This window comes from Schistocerca gregaria, chromosome 1 (genome assembly GCF_023897955.1).
Source record: "Schistocerca gregaria isolate iqSchGreg1 chromosome 1, iqSchGreg1.2, whole genome shotgun sequence".
In the NCBI taxonomy this organism is placed as follows: domain Eukaryota; kingdom Metazoa; phylum Arthropoda; class Insecta; order Orthoptera; family Acrididae; genus Schistocerca; species Schistocerca gregaria.
In genome coordinates this window covers 993,433,552-993,459,216 of record NC_064920.1, presented here as the reverse complement: position 1 = coordinate 993,459,216, position 25,665 = coordinate 993,433,552, and the positions used below count along the sequence as shown (strand labels likewise).

The window sequence follows — 25,665 nt, the reverse complement described above, 5'->3', positions numbered from 1 at the left end:
ACTCTGTCCTAGGTCCCTTTCTGTTCATCATTGCAATAAATGATCCAACTTACCATGTGGGAGCAGTTTCAATTGTGTGTTATGCAGATGACACAACACTGCTCAAAACACGCTATGACATGGCAGAACTGCAATAGGCAAAACAGGAAAAATTAGAACTTGCAATGAAGTGTGTGTTTTCCGAATGAACTCCTCTATGATCTTAATAAAACATAGGAAGCAAGTCTGGGCTTAGCTACAGCTGTGGAACGTAAATCAGGCGATAGGCTTTCAAATTGATTTGAAATTGAACTAAGAGGAACATATCACCATATCAGCAAAATACGAAGAAGAAAGAGGAGAAGGAGAAGTAGCAGTAGAAGTAATCAGAGTAATGAGCAAAGTGAAATCTAATGAAAATTTCTGTCCACTCTTTATCAAGACATTAACTGTTGTTAGTCTATATATCTGCTCAGTGTTGCCTTATTTCATAAGTGAGTTCAACAGTAGAGAGACTATACAGCCTCACAATACCAGAGGTAAACTGAACTTTATTATTCCGAGACACGAACTCACAAAGACTGCAAACTCACACAAAATAACATGCCCACAACTTCTTGTAAATTTTCAATATTTGCATGGACATTGCCCTATATTATTTTCAAAGCTAAGGTTACTGGTTACTCACTCACTCATTGTACAAGATGGCCAAACTATTTGAAATAAACAGGGCTGACATTAGTACTTGAGCATATTTCTAAAATATACGGAATTTAATTTTAAAGATGTCAACTGTAAAAATTATTCTTAATTTTATATTTGATGCAGACTGTCTTATAAGTAGGACATCCACAACTAAAATAATTGTACACACTGAAAGGAACACTCAAACAAATCAAATTATGCTGAGGCGTTGAATTGCGTTGGTAAAACTGATTGAGAGCCAGTTTCCCCATATTAGCAGTTTTATTGTAGTCACTCAGATACTATAAAAATACTTATAAAATCTAATGTCCCATGTTATCTAAATATCTCCGTGGATATTCCATAAAAGTGCAGTGAGCAGTACTGACACAACCACCAATTTAAGTCCACCTGAATAAAGCCAGTTGTCAGAGATCATTTACATTCAGAGAGTGCCAATGCCCCCAATATAAAAATGTTATAAAAGTTAGTGTGAGGGAGGTCAACTAGGAGTTAGAAGTAGATCTAACTGAAAGAATAATTAAAATAATAATCTTGGACTCGTGTGCTACGTGAAACTGTCTAGAATGTTAAACATCTGAACATTGAGATGACATCGAAGGATACACCAGTGTCTGCTGCTCCCATTTTGGCAACACCTATGTATGTGTCATCAGAAATAGTAGGTGTGTTCAAAATGAAAGTCTTTGTGAGACAAAGTGTCTCACCATCATAAATAATATGAAGGAAACAAGACCTAAGGAGAACGCTTATCAAAAGGTACTGGTGTGTGAGGAATGAACATTTATTCTGCATGGTAGTAAGGCTGTCAGAATTGGCTTCCTGGGTTAAAGGATGACGTAGCCTCTGTGACGAAATGTAGAGTCCAGGTAACAGTGGACCACTGAACACTGTAAACCAGTGTGGTGCACAGATAACAACAGGAGCGTGAGTGCAATCTACCACTGTTGGATTCTGAGAAAGCAGTACCCTGATTGGACCTAGGGACTCACTTACTACAGAGTATATAAAAAAAAATTTATAAATTTGTGTTGCCATAGATAACGGTAAAAATATAAAAGATACTAATATGCCATTGTGTATAAAGACTTACTAATACACAAAATGTATAAAATACAAACTCTAAGAAACAGGATATGACGCAAACTGGTAGTACATGAGAGATAGATTTGAGGGGGAGTTGGGAGGAACGGGATGGGGTTGATGGTTTGTGAGGGAGCTGGAAAGGGGGTGATGGTTTGTGAGAGAGCGGGAAAGGAAAAAAAAGGAGGGGAAGAAAATAACGAGGAGAGGGGAGGGTTATATTGGAAGGAGGGGATTAGTGGAGGAGAAAACAGAAACTGTACCATTTGTTACAAGAAACCATAAGCAGAATTATACAGCAATCCTATAATTAAAGTTACTCGAAAGACTGGAAGACTTAAAAGATGTACAGATTATAAGAGTTAGTAAACAGACACATCCAGTATCAAACATATCTTCAACATCCTAGTCGTCTTCTGCCACACCTCGGTAGACGTGATGTCAGCAGCAGTTGAACTTATGTTTGCCCTGAAGATGGCCCCTGCGATGGGTTGAAACTGGTCGACTCTAAATAAATAAAAAATCCGTTTAAGACTGTTTCCGTAATACTGAGTTAATTTATAACAATCGCTGTTTCTCCACAACCATGTTGTCCAAATATCCTAGACATCTATTGAATTTTGATTATTTAGGGTCTTTTGACTAACTTTAATTATGGGTTCACTGTGTAATACTGCTTGTGGTTTCTTATAATCCGCTATATTTTGTCTTCTCACCCACTCATCCCCTCTTTCCAGTCCCACCCTCCCTGTCGTCATTATTGCTTTACCCCTCCTTTCTTTCCTTTCCAGTTGCCTTTCTCCTTCCTCCCACCTTCCACCATCTCACCCCCCACCCCCTATCTTTGTAGGCAGAACTCATTTACTGGCACTCAGGGAGGTTGTTAAAAAATCATTCGAAATCAGCAGAAGGAATCACCAGAAGCTCCAGAGTGCTAATAGCAGTCCAGCTATCACAATGTCTGTACATAGGGAGTTAAAACAAATGGGGTGTAGTGGCCAAGCAGCTCCTTATAAACAACACATCTGAGTTACTGCTAAGCAAGACTTGAGGTGGTGTGTAGAGCGATGCCATTTGACAATGAGTGACTGGAAGCAAGTGTGGCAATCAAAAGGAAGTGTTTGGTTTTGGCAAATGTCTGGAGAAAGTTGACTGCCATCATGTGTTTTACCAACATTTAAGTATGGAGCAGCTTGTCTTATGGCATTGGGGGGAGGGGGGTCATATTTAGTTTGTGATCCTCTTATTGCATTTAAGAAATGGTAAATGTTGAATGATATGAATACATTGTACAGGATTGTGTGTAGTGTACTGTAGAGGGACATTTTGGCGATGATGACTGTTTGTATCAGTATGACTGTGCGTTCTGTCGTAAAGCAGCATTTGGAAAGGAATAGTTTGTAGACAATAACATCTCTGAAATTGAGTGGCCTGCCCAGAGCTCCGACCTGAACCGAATGGAACACCTTCGAGATGAATTACAACGTCGACTTCACTTCAGATACCATTGTCCTACATCTCTGCCTTCCTTGGTTTCAGCTCTTGAGGAAGACTGGACTGTCATTCCTCCACCTCATTGAAAATGTCTCCAGTAGAGTTCAAGTCATCATGAAGGCTGGAAATATCTCATATTAATGTCCATGAACTAGTGTCCGGATACTTTTTATCACATAGTCCATGGAAAATATTTTATGCTCACGTGTTATGATCTTTTTGATAGGAATCAACATTGATTCCACAAACAATGATGTGGAATTCTGCTCACTTTAATGGTTAATGAGATCCATAGGGCCAGATAACTGTGGCCAGGTTGATGCCTAGTCCTTGACTTCTGAAAGGCCAGTGCAGGAATCTCATGAAATTGTTAGCAGATGGTGCTTATGTATATTGAAATAATTGCATTGCCAATAACTGAACAGAACTCTGATGCTTGTTGTGGGGATTGGCAGTTAAGCATCAACATAAATTTATTCATGTATGTATTGTGCATAAATAGGCACACACACTCATCAGTGTTTGATTGCATGATTGGTTATTAACCAGTGAAAACAACAACTACCATAAAATGCTGGGAGTAATGTCTTGAGACCAACGGAGAAATGATACACATAAACAGTTGAAAGCAGATGCCAAGTTCAGATTCAAGAGAAGAAGCCTAGAAAGTACAATTCACCTAAGAAAGAAGTGATTCACAAAACACTCATTCCACCAAGTCTTGAGCACTTCTTATTCTGGGACCCTTACTAAATATATTAATAGAGGATATAGAGAAAATATGTAGAAGAGTGGTGCATTTTGCCATTTTTGCTTTTGTTGGGTATGTTGAAAAGCGTCGCACAAATGCTCATCAAACTCAGTGGTGAAAACTACCAGAAAGCCACATCACACAAAACTACTGCTAAAGTTTTGGACATAGGCATTCCAATAAGTCAGGTACCATATTACTTCTCCCTCATAGACAACTCACAAAATGATCATGGTGGAAAATCAGAGTAATTAGAGCTCATACATAACCAAACAATGAAAAATCCAGGGTGGAATGATGACAATATTATGAAAAAGGTAGATTTTGCGCACCATGTGGAGACGTTAAATAATAGGCATGCTTAACAAAAAGACTGCTAAATGTGTGAGTTTCCTTCTAAACTAGACATCACAAACACATTCACGCAAGCCCAACTCACACACAACCATTGTGCCTGACAGCTGAGGTTGGAGGAGATGATGAGTCGCTGACAGGCACAACAAAAAGACTGCTAAACACGTGAGCTTTTGGACAATAGGTCTTCTTTTGAAGTAGACCACACACACACACACACACACACACACACACACACACACACACACACACACATTCATGCAGGCACACTCGCACATACATGGCCGTTGTCTCTAAACTCAGTATGCAAAGACAGGGGTCTTGTTTTTGTGTGTGTGTGTGTGTGTGTGTGTGTGTGTGTGCGTGTGTGTGTGTTACCTACTTCAGAAGAAGTCCATTTCTCCAAAAGCTCACCTGTTTAGCAGTCTTTTCGTTGTGAAAGTCTGTGACTCAACATCTCCTGCAAATCATGACTAAAAATCTGTATTTTCCACAATATTGTCGGATTTCACACAAACAGGCATATTGACAGTCACCCTTCCCATATAATGTTTTCAGTCCGATGACTGTGGATTGGTGTCTTAACTTGGATCCAGTTAAGTGCCTCTTTTTTTTTTTTTTTACCAAAAGTGCCTACCATTACGCACTGTTAGGCGCCTTTCGAAGTATAGATGTATTTAGGTTTTACAGGAGTTGAAAATATTTCATCTCTTCACTTTTTATGTAGCTTACTGATTTACAGTCTTTTAGAAGTAAGTATAATACCTTTCATTTGAAATTGTGTTATTTTTTTTATCTAACAGGCAACTGCTATATTTCAAGCAAAACAAAAACTGCAGTCAATTGCAAGAGCCAACAAAAGGCCTGTTCCATCAGAGGACTTAATAAAGTTTGCTCACCGAATTAGTGCTTCAAATGCTGTTTGCGCTCCATTGACGTGGCAGCAAGGTGATCCCCGAAGACCATATCCCACAGGTGAGTTTTCCAGCACTGGTGTCTACATTGCATCACCACTGGAGTTACTATTCTCGAACATATATTCTCTTAGTTGAATCGTTAAAGGATGTCAATCCATTATTTGAGGAGTTTGAGTGTGCTATTTCTTCAGATATTACATTTGTAGCTGTACAAACTGACATTAAAGGAGTATGAGTCTGTCAGCGTACATGCTAAAGGATGCTGGAAAATAATATTCCTTTTATTGCGGTACCAATCAGTGACTCATACTCTTTCAAAAGTATAGAGAGGCATCATTTTTGTGACTCATTTCACTTTGAAAATAAAGTTTAGATAGCAGCAGTGTTTCCCCGAGACTTTCTAACCTGAAAAACTGCCAAGTCCTCTCCTCATAGCTCCCAATGCTGGTATAGTTGCCTCCTATGTGTAATGGACTCCTATTAAGCAGAATGTGAAACCCCACTGCCTTACATCTCAAGTCTTAGAAATCTGCAGTCTACAGGGCTTCAAAACTGCCTGAGCCTCTCATTTCAAACCCTTCATGTGTCTCTGTACCAAAGAGTACTGAGTAAAAGTTGGGAATTAATACGGGCACTGATAACTGCGCAGTTGAGTGCTCCACAATCCAAAACATCATCATCATCACAATCCAAAACGACTGGCATCATGAACACCGTCATGAGCTGCCACTGGACCGAGTGCTCTTCGTGGCATCCAGAAGCACCCATTCCACATCTGGGATGACATCTCACTGTTACACACACAGGGTACACCATGGACTCAGTCCCCTCCAGGGCAGCTACATCCCTACTGAGCTCCATTATATACCTAACATTGAAGTTTCCAGCTGCCAATAATCCCACCTTCTGTGAATGCCCACATCTTGGAGGTCGAAAGGTGTCTTCTGAAACAGGCAGGCACCTGCATCTGGCTCAGGATCTTTACCAGCTAATGCCTGAAACATGTTTCTCAGATGAACTGGGGAGGCTTTTCGATCGTGCCTTCCCCTCAGAAAGTCTTTCAGTTCTTGCCGCGCATTCAGATGACCTCCCACATGACCACAGGTGAGGGTCAACCTCAATGCTGCTAGTAACTGGAGTGGCACAGCAGTGGATTGATCAGAGGATGGACGGGCCATGGTGGTCATCCCTTATATCCCATGACCAGGCTCCCACAGTCATGCCTACTGGCAACAGCCTCAAGCTGCTTGAACAAAGTCAGTCCCGCCTGGAGCTCTGAACGAAGGGTCACCAACTGAGCTTGCATCTGAACGCATTAATCACAGTCCTTATCCATGCTAACGATGGTAGAAATATACACTAGACAGTTACTAAAATGTGGAACTGTGCCTTGTAAATACACAAATATGCAAGAAATTTGAGAATTTAAACTAAAAGCACACAAATAAAATAAGTTCCTCATATAACAGGTCACAAATAGATTTGTGTGCTGTGCTCTGCTTTGTTGCTCTAGGGATACCTAACTGGCATTATACTAATATCAAGAGATCTACATACTCACAATTGCATATTCAAATCGTATAGATTATACGCACATTTATGTCAAAGCGACCATGTAAGGCAGTACACATACAAATGTAATTGAAGTGGTCTGAGTATTATAGCAACTTAATTTTAGTGTCAAATTCAAGTATTTTTGCCAGCTCAGTTACATTCACATATCTCCTGACAATGAACATGGCTCAAAATTAGTGTAGAATCATTATGGCTTCCATGGAAATTCAAACAGTCTCTGTCATGAAATTTTTTTGTGCACTGAACAGAATCCAGTCAAACAGAAAGTAAAAATAACACAGGATAGAATAATTACAATATTGTGAAAATGATAGATTGCTAATCACCATATGGTAAAGTTGTTGAGTTGCAGACAGGCACATAAAAGACCGACAAACAATAAAGCTATCGACAAGAGGCCTTCTTCTGAATCAGACAACATATGCACGCGCGCCTTTCCACACACACACACACACACACACACACACACACACACACACACACACATGCGCATCACACGTTCACTCATACACAACTCGCACATGTGACCAATGTCTCTGGCTGCCATTGCCAGACTGCCAGCAACAGTGCATGTTAGGAAAGGCAATCTTAGTGGTGGGGATAAGGAGGAGGCTGGTGCAGGAACGGGGAGCGATAACAGGGTAGGGTTGGAGGACAGTGAAGTGCTGCTTGTGGGAGCATATAGGGATGAGGTTGGGAGAGGGTAGGGCAGCTGGATGTAGTTGGGAGGTTATATGGTGAGAGCATAAAAGGAGCGAAATTAAAAAAAACGATGGATGCATACGTGGAATAGAAGGCTGTGTAGTGTGAACAGGTAAGGGGACAGGTGGGTGAAGGACAGTGACTAACGAAAGTTGAGGTCAGGAGGATTACTAGAATGTAGGATATATTGCAGGGAGAATTCCCACCTGTGCAATTCGGAAAAGCTAGTGTTGGTAGGAGGGATCCAGATAGCACCAGCAGAACTTTATTCATTTAAATGATAGCTTCACAGCCTGTGCCATCTGGATCCTTCCTATCGACACCGGCTTTTCTGAAAAGCACTGGTGCGGACTCTCCCTGCAATATATCCTCTGTTCCCGTAACCCTCTGGACCTCAACCTTCATTAGTTGCTGTCCTTCACCCACCTATCTCCTCCCCTTTCCCACTCCAGCACTACATAGCCTTCTAATCCATCAACGCATTTACAATCTTTTTACTTCTTCACTTTTCTGCTCACCCACCCCATCCCCACACCCACCTCACCCCTCCGTCTAACCTCCAGACGGCACCTGGCTGCTCTACCCTCTCCCCATGTTATTCTTGTTTGCTCTCACAAGCAGCACTTAACTGTCCCCTAACCTCCTATCCCCCCTCCCCCTATTTCCCCCAGTCTCCTACTTACCCCCACTATGCAGATTGCTCCTCCCACCATGCACTGTTTGTCGCAGTCTGGCCTTGGCAGCCAGAGACTGGTCGCACGTGTGTGTGTGTGTGTGTGTGTGTGTGTGTGTGTGTGTGTGTGTGTGTTTATCTTCTCTTCAGTGATGAGTACATCATATCATTTGTTTTAGTAATTAAATTCTAAAGATCTGGAAGTGCAGTGCCAGAGTTCTAGCATGGCTGTCTATACAGTAGCGGTTGGCATTCGTACCATGTGGCTGCCCAGAAGCAGACAGTTTCTGCCAACATGCAGTGGTTGGAACTTCTGCATTGACTGATCTGGCCACAGTTATGTACAGGGATATTCAAAAAGAAAGAACTGATTTCAAATATTTTTTGTTTCCAAACTATGATAGGTAGAAACACAATTCCAGGGTTCCTGGAAAGAGAAAAGTTCAAATTTTTATGCATTCAGTGTGAGCACCAAAATGGTGGCTCATTTCCTGTCACACACAAAGCGACTAGTCTATCATTATCAAATTCACAGCTTCAACAATGTGAAGTCACAGACTTCCAAGAGTGTCAGGCATAGGGGGGTTAAAAACACGGTCTTTTACATAACCTCACAGATAAGTCAAAAGGTGTGTGGTGTGGAGACCTGGGAGGCAACCAGTGATGAAATTCGTCTTATGCTCCTCCTAATCCAATCCAACATTCTGAAATGGTGTTATTCCGGTAACATTGGAAATACTTAGAAAATTCTCTAAGCACTTCTGACATTACCTGTATGACACCATTCCAGGATGTTGGATTGGAAGAGGAGGAGCAGAAGATGAACTTCATCGCCACTGGTCTCCCAGGTCTCCGGACCTCATACCTTGTGACTTTTATCTGTTGAGTTACGTAAAAGACCATGTTTTTATCCCTATGCCTGACGCTCTTAGAAGTCTGTGACTTCACATTGTTGAAGCTGTGAATCTGATAACGAGAGACTAGTTGCTTTGTGTGTGGCAGGAAATGAGCGACCATTTTGGTGCTCACATTGAATGCATAAAAATTTGAACTTTTCTCTTTCCAGGAAGGTGTTGCTATCTTTTGTCATTTGGAAGCAATAAATGTTTGAAATCTGTTCCTTCTTTTTGAATGAATAGCCCTGTATTACTAAATAACATAATTTCACACACCTGGAGATGGGATGTTAAAGTCTCGAAACCAGCCGTAGTTTGAATAAATATATTGCAGCTGAAGCAGGTCTCTCTAAATTAATTATCAGTTGCAGGTGTCCTTCTCAGATAGGATGCCAATGATCAATGTGCAGGCGTATTAAATGACACAGAATGTAAAAGCTGATACAATATTAATGCAGCAGGATGAAAATTGTACATTGGTTGTTTTTCTGCATGATACTACAAAAGGTCTGAGGGGTGAGTAATAAATATGTAATACCACTCCTTACGTCTGTCTGTTAAGTAATACATCACTTGACAGAACCAACCTTCAGCTGCACCACTATAAAACTATGCACAATGGAGATTTGACTGTAATCAATATTTTGGCCCTGATGTTGAAATTGCAGTGGACGTAATGTAACAGATTTTAAACTGCTGAAAGTATCTCCCACATAAATTAATTTAAAAAGCGTTAATATAATCTGACTTCTAATGAAATTATGGATATCTAGTGTGATTACACAGAGGTGAAATAAGTTGAGCTGCATTGAAGCTGACGAAGTTCAGGAATAGGTGAAGTTAATACACCACAGTTCCCACTTAAAATGTGGATAACACTATCTGACTGAAAATTCTTTGGATTGACAGAGATTGTGAATTACAAACTATGTGCTAATGTTCTGTATATATGTGGTACTACAAATACTGAGGCGAACAACGTATGCAGTGAGAAATTCACCTAGAATTCCTGTCAAGATGGAGCAGCCCAGTGTTTACCATGCAGCATGTAGAGTCTGCCGTGCGGTGAACTGTGCACCACAGTTGTGACTCAACCAAAGTAGCCCATTCGTCAATATAAGTCACAGAACTGTGTCTCCAAACCAGACACAACATTGTGATGCCATGCAAGCTAAGGCTCTCAGTCAGACAGTTCACTCAGATTGCCTCACAGCAAAAAACCAAAAATCAACAATGTATGGTGGGCCTTGTGGCTACTGCTCAACAGTTACACTTCTGTTTGATTACAAGTCTCGCTTCAGTTGTCTGACCATGACTGTCCTCTCTCTCTCTGGCTTCCTGCTACTTACTGCCACCCTCCTCATTAGTACTTTACAAAAAAATATGTGCTCCATGTGTAGGTTCTTCAAAAAGCACACTCCGCCAATGGCAGAGCGTGGGCAGTAAGTTTCACAAGTAGTGTGTTTTTTAATACCCAATACTGCCTCCCTCCAACAGATGGCCAGATCCTTTTCCACCTGTCTTCCCTATTTCGGCATGAAATGGGTGCCCTCCAGTGCATGCCTTGACGTCACAGTCAGCTCACAAATCCAGACATAGATTCACAATTCACATCAGAACACTACCTTGGGAGCCTATGTGTCCTTCAAAGGATTCAGCAGATCTTAGAATACCTATGCAGTGCACATCATGCCATACTGACCCATTTTGACGCCCGAAGCGAAATGTTTTATTTCACAGGTCGATACGGCATTCTCGGGAAGGCTAATGGAAAAACATTGTCAGGGCTGCCTGAAAAGCTGAGGTGCACTCACTACTCTGCAGGGATCAATTTACTAGCTCCCTGTTCCATCGTGATCTGGCAAAGGAGCCATAAAAACTCTGACACAGAAAAGGTCCGTGTTGTCTTAAATGCACATCCATGCTGAACACACGCATACCCCCCTCCCCCCTCCCTGCAGGGGGAATCGATGACCAAGACTCCTCACCCATCGCCCCAGTATACCTGGGCTCAGAGCTTTGCATTCTTTAATTCTTCAAATTGCCAGCAATAAAGTGGCTGCTGTGCTGTCTATACTGGTGGCTGCTGTTGCCCCCAGCAGCAGCCTTAGCAGTCCATTACGAAGATACGTTTCCAGCATGAGCACAATTCCTTCACATCAAAATACTGCATGAAAAATTACAGTACCACTAACATGTGCCTAATCATGATCAATCCTCTATACGATTAATTGAATTGATCACTGTGCCTCGTGTATGTGACATTAGTGCCCTAATCTGCATGCTGCCCATAATTGTTATCAGTTCGATGAAAGGGAGGCGAGTCCAAGGGACTAGCCAGTTCTCAATATCTCTGCCAAGATGTCGTGGGGAAAGGCTCTTAAGGCCCCTACACAACTGGAGCAATTGACATTGCCACAAAAGTATGTACAGACCACCATGTTTCTGCTTAAGAGGTAAAGTGCTATAGATGTGGACATGAAGGTCATGTACAGAAGCAATGTTGGCAACCTGAATACAACAAGTGTGGACAAACTGGACACTGAGCCCAGGACTTCGGTAATTGAAGGCAGAGGAAATGACATCAGCAGAAGCAGCTGTAAAATGCAAATGGGAGTGCTTCAACCATGAGAAAGCATTTCCAGTTGGACAGAACCCTGTGCAAATAGATGCAAAAATGCAATGCAGCTTTGTAGAAAGCAAGGAACATAAATTTCTGATAGAAATGGGTGCATATGTGTGAGTCGTCAGTCTGAACATGGGATGCAAAAGTAAGCTTCAGTCTCTCCATGTTACTAATTACATGGAATAGGCAACAATAATGTAGTGTCATTAGGTACGATGCTGCTTAATTGTAATATTTGAGTTAAAAATTTTTGTAAGCATATGGAAGAGTTACTGCATATAGGTGAAGCATATTCATGGATTCTTGGGTTGGATTTTTTCAAAGAATTGCGCTAAAATCAATTTTTGTTGTATACAGTAGAACTCAGTAGGATTCTGTGTCCATTGGGGAATATAATTGCAAGCGAGACTGTGTGCTAAAGGTTGGCTCCCTTTAGAAAATACTATGGTAAGTTAGTTGGATTTCTGCGGATACCGATTTACCAAAGGAATCATTATGAGTGATAGTGGCACTGGTGGATAATGAAGAGTTAGACAAAATGCATTGTTTTGTGTGTTTAAGCATTTAAGTAGTATTAATGATGAATTTGAATGATTGCCTGTCTAGAGGGAGAGGTATAAGATGAAGAGGATGTTGATGACCCAGCACAAGCAAAGCATCGATGCAGCAGTGTACAGAGGGTCACTTGCAAGTAGTGACTGTGAGACAATGGAAGCTTTGCTAATACTGTTTATGGATTTGTTCAATATTAATGGTCCCTTACCAGTAATGCCTGTTACCCAGCACCATATATCTACAGGTAGTATTACACCAGTCCACTGCATAGCAGACCATCTCCAACCCATAATGGAGGAGATTAAAAACCAATGGTTGGCTTTACGTATAATGGAACACAAGGGAGGGACAATGTTTCCTGTTCTGAAAAGGTCATCAGATGGTACTAAGAGGTACAGATGCTGCTGAGATTACTGTTGTTTGAGTGCAAAAGCTGTCACTGATGCAAATTCCATTCCCAGTATTATTTAAACATCAGGCAATTTAGGACAGTGCCAGTACCTTACAGCAGATATCATTGACTACAAATGGTCCCAGAAGATAGGTCAAAGACCACTTTCACAGTTCCACCTGTAAATTACAGTATCAGAGGATGCTGTTTAGACTTAAAAATATGCCAGCCACATTCGAGACGGTATTAGATGGGTGCTATATGGAATGAAGCAAAAAAAAAAAAAAATGGACAGTATCATTGTATTTTTGAAGGAGATGCCAGGACACATTAAGTGCTTGGGAGATGTATTCAGCAGGCTACAATCTGCACATCTGATGCTTAGTAGCTAAGAATGTTTTTGCACAGACATAGATGAACTATGTTCGGTATGTAATTAGTGAGAAAGGTGTTCAAACCGAACCTCACCTAACAGAAGTAAACTGGAACTTTGCAATGCCACAGACCGCGAAACATCTGCTATCATTCCTGGGTTTTGCAGTTATCATTCCAGATTCATAAGGAATTTTGCACAGATCTCAGAACCTTTGAATCAGTTGTTGAGGAAGGCTGTATAATTCCAGTGATGAGCAGATTGTCAAGTGGTGTTTGAAACATTGAAGATTGCATCCAGTACTGATCTTTCCTGATTTTGAAAAGGAATTGATCCTCTCATTTGACTCCAGCAGTGGAATAGTTTGTTTTATTCTGATGCCCAAACCTGCAGATGTCAGGCACTCAGATCAGTACCAAACAATGTATGTGGATAGAGCATCAACCTAAACATCAATTTAACTCATGCTGTCATCCAGCAGAACATGTGTAAATGATAATTAAAAGTAACACCAGAACTATGGAGTGCAGGAAAAGCATATCTGTGACTGATTGTTTTGCATATCTCACATGGGTGAGTTGGTAGAGTATGTGGTTGTTGTACCAAAGGGTCTGCGTTCAAACCTACCCCACTAATGACAATTTCTAATTTCTTTCAAGTGTTTGCAAGTGAAACTGTTATATGTGAGAACTTTGGGAGCATGACATGTAAAAGGACTTTTCAGAGTTTGTAGCAATGTTCTTTTGGCAGTTTGCTATCACTTCATTAGTTGAAAGTAGCAAACCTATAGAGTACATCTGTATAGATAGGTGTGGGTTTTGTCAGACATGTGCGATTGAACAGACATCGCTCATGATGAAGCAGCTAGTGCGTTTGTACTTTCACAGAAGTGGTGGTGGTGGTGGTGGTGGTGGTGGTGGTGGTAGTGGTAACAATAATAATATTTGACTGCAGATCATTGGCTAGTCTTGTGTTTGTCAGACACCTGCACTTTCTGCCACTCCATTATACTTTTCCCTAGTGCATTCAGGTCACAACCACAGTAAGAGATGCATGAGGGCATACAGGCAAATGAGTCTGCAGTTGCTATCTAGTCTGTACACTACTGGTACTGCTGTTGTGCAACATGAATCCATGAAACATTATTGACATCTTTGTCAAACTGTTGCACAGTGACTGTGTGTACGTACAGTAACAAAAGTAACTGAAGACGAGAGAAAGTGTGCAGAATTCATTCTGGATGTAATTGGTCAATGGAATGTGTCGAACATCACTGAAAAAGAAACATTAGATATCAATGAGCGCACACCTAGTGGAGTGGAATCGTTCATCTGTGACCAAGTAAATAGGCTAGAGCAAACGATTCCAGAATGAAATTTTCACTGAGCAGCAGAGTGTGCACTGATATGATTAATCTGCCTGGAAGTTTCTTAGAGTCAACGTCTTCGATATCATTGCCAGGAAGGTCCTCGAGTGATGGAAATGATGAAATATCACAGAAGGAGAAAAGGTTAGTGTCTTATTCAAGAAACAAGAAAATTGAAATGCTCAGATATTGGCTTAACATTAAAAAGCAGCCAAAGCCAACCCAAACATTTGCACATCATACAATGTCTGCAATGAAAAACAGATTTTGCACTAGATGTCCTTCATGGTGTATGTTGTACGAATGGAAAAGGCAGTGGGAAAGTGAAGAATTAACTTCTGTGAAGGAAAAGTACAAACAGATTGCAATGCATGTGATGGAGACCTTCAAACACCATCACCAGGAAGGTCGATGTGTTCATGAGGTAGACATCAAATTGTGGGTGGAAACAAAGCGAGACAGTTAATTTCCCAAGATTTGATGCCAGTGACAGTAGGGTCTTCTGCCAGAAGCATAAAAACAACTTTTTAAGCTGTAAAGTCAAATCTTTTGTTACAGTGAAAATGTACCACAACAGAAAAGACATCCAGAAAACGGTAGAGGACTGGCGACAGGCAACTCGCGCATGAGATTTTTGAATTCGAGCAGTAGCTTATGGAAAATGGATGCAGCAGTAATACTGCACACCTTTCTGCACAAGAGTTAAGGAAGTCCGATCCAAATGCAGGTTAGATTTCTGCTGAGTATTAACTGAGTGAAAGCTGCTTAGTTTTGGGAATAAGCTAATACTGTTAACAAGAAATAACAGTAAGGAATATTATATATATATACTGAGAGGCTAATGTCAAAATACCCAGACTCGAGAACCGTGGTCGACAAGAGGTTCATGAACTTACACCACTTATTGCTCGAACCACCCATTTCTGAGCCAAAAACATTCTTTTAGAATGGGAACAGTTACCCCTTAGCAGTAATCCACATGCTTTTAAATCGAAACTGAAGAGTTTCCGCTTGGGTCACTCCTTCTATTCTGTTGAAGAGTTCCTTGAAAAGTTAAGCTGATTCTTGTTGTATTGTTGATTGTGTTTACGTAGACTAATGATCGACTTTTTTCGGGTTCATAAACATTTTATTTTTATCTATTATTACTTTTATGTTGAAATTTCATGTACTGACAAGTTCCATGACGTTTGAGATTTGCTCCTCAGTTTGGTCGCACAGAACTTGACATGTAAATAAAGAAATAACAACATGGGCACTCAGACTCTGTGAGTTTTATTATGAGGTGATTCATGAACTTGGTAGGAAACACACAAACACAGATAAGGCTTCCTCTGCAAAACGACGAAATGTGGACCATGCTTAGTGGTTCTGGCATTGGTGGACCGTGAGGTATTGCAACATGCACATGACCATATGTTAAAAATATCATGAAGGATACAGAATGACAGACAGATGAGTCACGAAAAGGTTCTGTTGGAAAACAAGAAAATGTGATGTTGAGCCATATGTAAAGGACAGTGTACCTTGTGCCCAAAGAGCTGATCTTAGTTATCAAACAATTCTTTTGCGAAGACTACTAGAGGCATTGGAACTCTTTCAGATTGTTGTACTTGATATCTCGAGACCATTCAGTAGAACGCCTGCCGCGAAATAATGTGTAACAATTGTAGATCATTTTTCAAGGTTCCTGGCAATGGTGGTGATTCTTGATCAGCAGACTAGTACAGTAGTGTACACTCTAGTTAGCTTGATACCTAAATTTGGTGTGCTTGATACCTCAATTACAAATCACAGTACGAATTTTATATCTGACTTGATGAAACAGTTACATTGTCTACTTGGTATCCAGAAGTTACAAACAAGCCTATTCCATTGACAAACCAGTGGTAGAATGGAGTGAGTGCATAGAACCATCTCTAAAATGTTGTGTGATTATGACAAATTGCCTTTTGGCTCCTGTCTCAAATTCTTTTTCTGACATTCCACCAGCACGAGTGGCTGGCATTGTCAGAGCTTCACCCTCCATTGCTGGTGGCAGACTGGAGATGAGCTCATGGCTGCAGACTGTATATACTAGGCCCACCAACATCCAAGGGCTTTCCCATTGTCTTTACTGTTGTGGTTCTCCCCTTGCTGCCTGTAACAGTCTCTTGCCACAGCATGGCGATCCAGTATCCATTCACCTTGAGGCCTAATTTAGTGCGGCCCCTTCACCCCATCACAGCGATCAATCGCAGAAGCAACGAATTGCCAGAAGGAAATATTCACCCCACAATCTCATTTTCAGAAGATAGGTTCACATTGGATCTACTCAGTTTTTGCAACAGACGCCATGATCATGAAGTGCTATGAGAATGAGAAACCTAAGGACATGGTAAAGTTCAAGTTAGATTATAACAGTATCTTGCTGAACAGTACATGTGAGAGAGCATGGATGAACTCCTGTCTCCCAGCCACACTCATTGGCATCACTGTGCACAAACTAATCCACTTGTATTTACCAGAGAAAGCAGTACTGCCAGCACAAAATCTACCTTTATCTTAACAACATCCTAATTCTTGACCTCATACACTCTTCAGATAAACTAGTTGCATCTCAACAAGGGAAAATTTCCATTGTTCAAATGTTTCAAGACATTCTGCAGTACGAGGAGAACCAACATTGAAATGTTGTAACCATAAGCGTTAAGACCACCATTTTTGCCATGTTTCTGATTCCAGTTTGCTTACTTTACATTTGTCTCAGACGTAGAAATGTCTGTCTCAGGTGTAGAAGTGTCCATTTTCTGGACCTTCCAACACATCAAATACCTGTTGATTGACCGACTTACATAAACCAGAAAGCATTTTTTGGAATTTTTTGGAAGAAGGGAGTGTCCCAGAATAAATTCGGTGTGCGTGTCTAAATGCTGTAAAATTTTACCTGGCAAGTTCAGAGCCAAGAAGGGTAGCTTGAAGCCGGGGTGCCAGTCGGAATGTCAACATGGCGTACCACCTTTGTAACATAAGGCAAGGTACTAGGTAAGTACTGCCATGCAACCTCCAAGCAAGAGAATCAAAGAGCAAACACCTCAGTACACCATAACAGGCCGTATGAAGCAACATTCTGTACCTCTAAGCATCAGAGCACCACTGCAGTAGTCAAAATTCGCAAAAAGACCCAAGCTCGGTGACCAAGTATAATTAGAGAAACAGCACAGTGAGGCAGGGAGCGCTGATGAGACCAATAAACAAGGGCAAATTTGCTCATACCCTAAAGCCACCACACCTGAGTTGCAGGCTCAGCTCTTTAAATAATGTGACTTTCAGAGCTCAAGGACACATTCAGTTGTGCCATCATTCTGTCCGTCTCACCAGAAGCAGAGAGAATACTTATCTATTGAATATCAGTGAAACTGCAACTTCCCCCTGGGTCTAGAATAGACCCAAGGTATACCTACCCGTTGTAAGAGGTGACTAAAAGGAGTCTCCTATGTTTTGGACTAAAAAGTTCTGGTTCCCTTTGCGGGTTCGACCTCCACCTTTCCAAATTCTAGAGAAGTGCGGGGCTTCTGGAGAAGAATGCCTTATGTGGTGCATCATATATACACCCTTGGCTGACACCTTCTGCACATATTATTGCAATGGAAATCTAATTGCACCTGTAATCCAGCCTTTTAGGCAAGGATGTCTTGGAGAGTGCATACTTTGCACCCATGATAATAATGGATCTTTTTGTACCTTATGTCTAACATGGTAGCCAGTTGGTTGGGGGAGGGATCCTCATGCACCCTCTTGGTTGTAGCCCTCTGACAACACAGGGATTACACTGCTGATGCCTATGCTACAAATTCCTCACGTATGTCAAGGAGTAGATGCCCGTCTTCTTGGGGCATCAGGACTCTTAGCAACTGCCATCACGCCAGGTGGCCTTTGTTGTGGCTGGGTGGCACCCGTGGCAAGAGCCCCGATTGGAGTAGGTGGTATCAGGGTGGATGACCTGCTATGATGCGGATGAAGTTGTCTGCCGCTGGTGGTCGAATGGTCCCAGCAGTATCTAAGTGAGAAAAAGGCCAGTACAATAATGACAGATAAGATCACATACCGATCCCTTCCCTGGCTACTCCATGGAAGGAATGAGAGCTAAAGATCATGGACAGGTGTAGTCTCCTCATTTTGTTTGTGCCAGGTCTGATGAGGAATCATTTTTAACAACATACCCTCTGGGTTTTTTTTTTTATATGTATATATATAGAGAACTTAGAGGAAGAATTTGGCATAGTGGCAGGGATGTACAAAATGCAGAATGGGTCATTATCGATGAAAACAGCATCCCCTGCCCAGTCGCGAGCGTTGCTCGCCTGTGACAAGCTGGGTGATGTACTGGTTTCCATCACTCCCCAGAAGAGCTAAAACATGGTCCAGGGCATTATATTCCATAGAGGTCTCCTCTTGCAGCCTGATGACGAGTTGTGCGCCAATATATAGCAGAGAGGTGCACTATTCAAGTCATTAGGGGTTCTTCCTGTTCCACTCACGTAGGTAGAATGGGAAGAATGATTGTTTGAATTTCTCTGTGTGTGTACAGTAATTATTCTAATCTTATCCTCACGATCCCTGTGTGAGCGATATACTGGGGTTGTAGTATATCACTAGAATGAATGTTTAAATCTGGTTCTTGAAACTTTGTTAATAAACTTTTTCAGGATAGTTTATATCTGTCTCCAAGAGTATGCCAGTTCAGTTCCCTCAGTATCTCTGTTACACTTTCCCGTGGATTAAACTCACCTGTGACCATTCCTGCTGCCCTTCTCTGTATGTGTTCAGTATCCTCTGTCAGTCCTCTCTGGTACGTCCCACACATATAAGCAATTTCTACGATGGGTCGCACAAGACATTTGTAAGCAATCTCTTTTGTATACTGATTGCACTTCCCCAGTATTCTACCAATAAACTGAAGTCTACCACATTCTTTATCCATGACTGAATCTGTGTGATCATTCCATTTCATATTCCTACAAAGTGGTACACCCAGCTATTTCTATGAGTACGCCAGTTCCAACGGTGAGTCATTGATATTATGATCATAGCCTTTTTTGTTTTGTTTTGTGAAGTGCAAAATTTTACATTTCTGAACATTTAGAGCAAGTTACCAATCTATGTGCCATGTTGAAATCTCATCAGGATCTGACTGAATATTTATGCAACTTCTCCCAGATAGTACTTCATCATAGACAACTGCATTTCTGCAAAAAGGCTGGTTTTACTATTAATATTGTCTGCAACACCATTAATATACAATTTGAACAGCAAGAATCCCAACACACTTCCCTGGGGCACGTTAGAAATTTGGACACATGTTCTCTTGTAACACCAGCCTCACATGTTGGGACTGTGGACGTCCATCACACACAAACATTCCTTGTACTCCTCCTTCCATTTGTGTCAGCTGCGGTGAGCACCATTTCCTCTGTTCGTGACTGCACTGTTTCTCAGAAAGAGCAGAAAAGAGTGGAGTGTAAGACCTTGGACAAACTGATCTACACAGAGGCAAAAATACAGGGACGTCACCCGCTCTGGCGCTGGTCATCCTGCCAGCTGTGCCTCGTATAGTGGGTCCTCAGGCGGCCTGTCTACGCTTGCACTTTCTATGGTTAGGGGTGCTTCTCCTGTTGATCCTCAAACATCTATTTTGGGAGCAACACCCCACCAGCCATTGGGGAGATCGGTCCCCATCCCTTAGACGGAGAAGCAACATTCTCCTACAACTCCTCTCACAAGGAAGTGGTCCCTCGGGGTGCTGCCTTCCAAAGATTCTGCTTCTTTGAAGCTCGACACCAGCCATTGGCTGAAGGAGCCACAAGCTGCTGGATGCAGGGCTTCACAATTATCATTGGTTCCTGAGACAAACTCAGAGCAGCCCTCCCCACCAGAGAAACCAAAATAGAAGCGTGAGGACAGGAAAAAGAAAATGAGAAAACGATAAAGAAGAAAGAGATCATGAGGCCCTCATACCATTGCTTCCTGCAAGTTCCAATTCTGAGGGTGAGGTGGAGATCCTAGTGTCCTCCGAGGACCTAGATCTCACCGGAACCTCAGAACCAATCAACAAACAGACTACAAGCGCTCAACAGGTTGTAGTAGGTGACTATCAGGCGTAAACTTTCTTCTTGGTCCCTTCATGCCTTCCCAAACTACAGAAAGTGTCATCCTCCTGTGGAAAGGCGATTGTCCCCTTCCCCCCCCCCCCTCCCCCCCCCCCCCCCCCCCAACCTGACTGAGTTACGACAGTTCTTAAGCATTGCACCTGCTTTCTGCTTTCCCCTTCAGGAAATCTGGCTTTCAGCAATGCAGACCACGCCCTATGTGGCTATCAGGTGTATTACAAAAATTGTAATGGCTGTAACAGTGTCTCAGGTGAAGTATTTATATATGTCCTTACCTCTGTCTGTAGTGAACCTGTGCTCCTTCATATACCTTTAGAAGATTTGGCTGACAGGGTGAGGACAACGCAAGCAATTAACATCTGAAAGGCTACCTTCCTCCAGATGCTGAAATACATAGAGACTACACTAATTTCTGAACTTCCCACTTTTCTGCTTTTGGGTGAAATCAAGGCCCTTAACCCTTTTCGGGGTCGAACCAAGATTACAGGCCATGGTAAAGATGTTGAGAATCTGCTAACTAATCTTGGCCTTTGCCTCCTAAATACATGTGCCCCCAATCATTTAAAGTGTGGCACATGGTACATTCTTGGCTATTGATCTCTCAGTTTTCAGTCCTGGCCTACTACCATTTATACACTGGAGAGTGCAAGACCTGTGTGGTAATGACCACTTTCCTCTCCTCCTGTCCCTCCTTCAGCATCTCTCACCTGTACACTTGCCCTGTTGGACTCTTACCAAGGCTAAATGGGATGCTTTCACCTCTTTCCACCACCGTTGGATCTCCATTGCATGCCAACTTCAGTGTGTCGATTCAGACTGTTACTACAACCATCATTTCTGCAGCTGAATCAGCAATGTGCCCTGTTCCTAAGGTTGCCCATGGGAAAGACGGTGTCCCAGTGATTGCTGAAAGTAGCTGCGGCCTTCAGAGATCATAGGAAAGTCGTTTGACCTCATAAGCAGCACCCATCGATGGAGCATGTCGTTGCCTTCAAACAGCTCTGTGCCTGGGTGTGTTAGGTAATTGAAGCAGGAGTGCTGGGACCAGTACATCTCCACCATTGGAACACGATCCTCTCTCTCCCAGGTTTGGATTAAGCTCAGGCGCCTTTACTGACATCAGACCTCTACATGTATACCTGGGATTCCGCACATGGAGCTGTATGTAGTTTTGCAGACGCAATCGCGGAGTGTTTTGCAGGGCATTGTTTTTGAACCTCTTCATCCTGCCTTTCATACCCTAGAACAGTGGATGGAATGACAACAACTGTCTTTTACTACGTGCCATCCTGAGCCATATAATGCTCCATTCAGTGAGTGGGAATTTCTCAGTGCTCTTGCACATTGTCCCAACACAGCCCTTGGGCCAGACAGCATTCATCGCCAAATGATTAAACATCTATCAGCAGATTACCAGCACCACCACCTTGCCATCTTCAACTGCATCTGGAGCAATGACAAATTCCTGTTGCAGTGGCAAGAAAGTATCATCATGCCAATGCAAAAACCTGTTACGGACTTGCTAGATATATTGACTCCTTGAATCACAGGGCCTTCCAGCTCTGTCCCAGGGCAGTTTTCGCCTAGGTTTCTCCACCATTGACAACTTAGTATACCCGGAGTCTGCCATCCGAATGGCCTTCTCCCACCATCATCAACTTGTTGTCATCTTTCTTGACTTGACAAAAGTCTGTGATATCACTTGGCAACACCACATCCTCACTGCATTACACAAATGGGGTCTCTAGGACCCACTCCTGATTTTTATGTGGAACTTTTTGTCGATTCGCACCTTCAGAGTTTGAATCAGTGCTTCACACAGTTGCCCCCCATATCCAGTAGAATGGGGTCCTGAACGTCCTCCTTTTTAGTGGCCATTAATGTTCAGGCACCAGCTGTGGAGTCCTCAGTATAACACTTCTTATCTGTTGACAACTTTTGCGTTTCCTTTTCTCATCTACTATTTGTGTGGCTGAACATCAACTGCAAAGAGCCATACTGAAGGTGCAGTCATGGGCCCTCACCCATGGTTTTCACTTTTCTTGCGTCGTACACTTCTGTTGCCATCGTACAGTTCACCGGCACTTACAACTTTATCTTGATGACCATATCCTTAATGTAGTAGACTCTTATCAGTTTTTAGGACTGGTTTTCGATGCCCGCTTAACTTGGCTTCCTCATCTTTGTCAGCTTAAGTAAAGTGCTGACAGCACCTTAACAGTCTTCAATGCCTGAGTCACATTGACTGGAGTGCAGATTGTCCTACACTGTTGCAGCTGTACAACACCATTGTACAGCCCCTTCTTGACAATTGGAGTCTAGTGTGTGGATCAGCATTGTCCACAGCATTGCATATGCTGGACCTTATACACCACTGTGGAGTTCAACTTAATTCAACCTGCAGTGGGAGCTTTCAGAACAAGTCCTGTGAACAGCCTACTTGTGGAAGCTGGCATTCCTCCGTTGCAGATTGGGTGGCAGCGACTGCTTACCAATTATACTGTACACATTCATAGCTCGCCGAAACATCCTAATTACTGTCTCCTTTTCCCTAACATGGCAATCCATTCCCTGCAATGGTGGGGATTACAATTGAAGTCTGTGTCCAATCCCTTCTCACTGAACTCAAGATTTTCCCCCTACTGCCTCTCCTCTGGGTTCACTCGGATACCTTCATGGTGTATACCTCGACCACAGATTTGTCTGGACCTATCACAAGTCCCAAAAGGTGCAGTTCATCCTGCGGCCCTCTACCGCCTGTTTCTCTCTCTTCTTGACACATTCCAGTGTTCAGAGGTAGTTTACAAGGATGGATTGATGGTTGATGGGGGTTCAGAGGTAGTTTACATGGATGTATTGATGGTTGATGGTCACGTTGTATTCGCTTATGCTCATGGAGGACATACTAAACAGCGCTCCTCGCCAGATGGCTGCAGTGTTTTCACTGCAGAGCTTGTAGCCGTCCCTCGCACTCTTGAGCAAATCCGTTCCCGTGTCGGGGAGTCCTTCCTCTTTTGTAGCAACTCCATGAGCACCTTACAAACTCTTTACCAGTGCTACCCTCACCATCCTTTTGTAATGGCCATCCAAGAGTCAGTTCATGTCCTCATACAATGTGGATAGTCAGTGGTCTGTGTAGGGACCCTGGGACACGTTGAAATTCCAGCAAATGAACTTGCCAGCAGGCTAGTCAAAGAGGCTACTTGTAAACCGAGTCTGGAGATTGGCATCCCGGAATCTGATCTTTGATTGGTGTCACACCGCAAGGTTTTTGGCCTCTGTAATACAAAATGGTGCTTCCTGGCGTTGCTGCATAGCTTACGTATAGTAAAGGATACAATGAATGTGTGGAGGTTCTCCTTACCAACCTCTCGTAAGAACTCCATTGTCCTTCGCCAGCTCCGCATCGGCCATACTTAGCTGATAGTTTATCTGCACTTACAACTTTATCTTGATGACCACCTCATTAATGTAGTGGACTCATCAATTTCAATGCCCGCTTAACTTGGCTTCCTCATCTTTGTCGGCTTAAGTAAAATACTGACAGCACCTTCACATTCTTTGATGCCTGAATCACACTGACGTTGCGTGGACCCACTTCAGTGTCACTGTGGTTTACGCTTGACAGTGGCCCACATCTTGTTGGACTGTCCTAACTTAGATGCCCTACAATAGACTTTTCATCCGAAGGGTTTCTTTATCATTCTATTGAAGGGTGGGTGCCTTACCCTCATCTTCCAGGCCCTCACCCTTTGTGCATTTTAGCTCTTCCTTGCTCCCTCTGGTGCTATCTGTTCACCTTGGTGGCCGTCCTTTCACCATCAGTGTTTCTCTTGCTTTGTGTTTTTTACACTGGGGTTTTAGTGTGATGCAGAATGGCTGGCTCATCCTTTTTTATTCTTGCAATCAGCCAGTCAAGGCCTTTGCTGTATTATTTTACCAACTTCTACTGCTTTTTTCGTTTTAGTTAATGTTTTCAATTTTGTTTTGATACTTGTGTTTTCTACTTCAGTGTGGTTACATACATAGTTTTATGCATTTTTTTCCATTCCGTGGATTTCAGGGGATTGGAGTCCTTTGGAGTATGGTTTTAATCTGAGACCTGTGTGACTGAAAAAAAAGGGACACATAATCTGAAGAAAAAGGGACAGATATCTTGATAGCCCTTTAATCTTCAAACCAACCAACCAAACCATGACAAGCTGATAAATACTGGGCTGCCTGCTATCTGCTTGCTGACTTCAGTGTCGAGATGCAGTCAACTTGATGCAATCTACAATAGTCGTGGTCCACCATTGCTGCCTACTGGTATGTCGCAGATGAGGAGAAGACTGGTGTGCAGCCAGCCTCCCACCCACCGAGGGGCCATTCATGAATGATCTGCAATCTGTTATTTACACGCTATTCAGGCATGGTGCGATCGCCCAGCTCTTGGCTAACTCTTGAACATCCACTTCTTGGTAGACTCATGGTGGGTGACCAGGGCCAATCCTTCGCGACAACCAACATCGGGGCCACTGCTTGCCCGTCCTCTCACAGACCCCCCCCCCCGCACACACATGACAACACAATGGAATGCAGCACACTGACCAGCACCAGCGTCATGATGATGAGGCATATAAGCAGCTCTTCACAGCATGTGCTGAATCTCAGCTGCAGTATGATGTACCGTGGCAGCTTTAATGCTCTGATACCCATCTTGGCAAATAAATGTTATTCCAGATACCACTGTGTTACAAATGCAACTTGTGTAGCATTTGACCACTCTGACACCCGGGCTCTTTGACCTGTAGCCATGGCCGGACCAGGTTGCTGCACTGCTTTATCCATATTTTATGTGGGTTGTAGAATTTGGACTATGTCTATAGCTTTGCATTCTGTGTTATATTCATATGGGTCAGTGGATATGAATGGAAATGAGAGTGAGTAACTGCGATTCTAGCTGAGTTTGCATTTTTAAATATTTTTCACTTGCCTCCATTTTGACCATATTCAACTCAAATTGTTTTAGCAAGCGTATTAATAACCTTACTGTTGCATACAGAATTTAAACAAAACTGTGTAGCTGTTTGTGAT

At 42.5% G+C, this 25,665-nt stretch overlaps 1 protein-coding gene across 1 annotated transcript in view; it reads left to right on the top strand.

Annotated features, from left to right (window-relative positions):
* The window catches only part of LOC126278355 (mediator of RNA polymerase II transcription subunit 4), a 63,572-nt gene that overhangs the window by 16,397 nt on the left and 21,510 nt on the right, over positions 1-25,665 (top strand). The window contains exon 3 of the mRNA XM_049978415.1: positions 5,170-5,341. Within this exon, the coding sequence (XP_049834372.1) occupies positions 5,170-5,341 (172 nt within the window). The remainder of the gene's footprint in view (positions 1-5,169; positions 5,342-25,665) is intronic.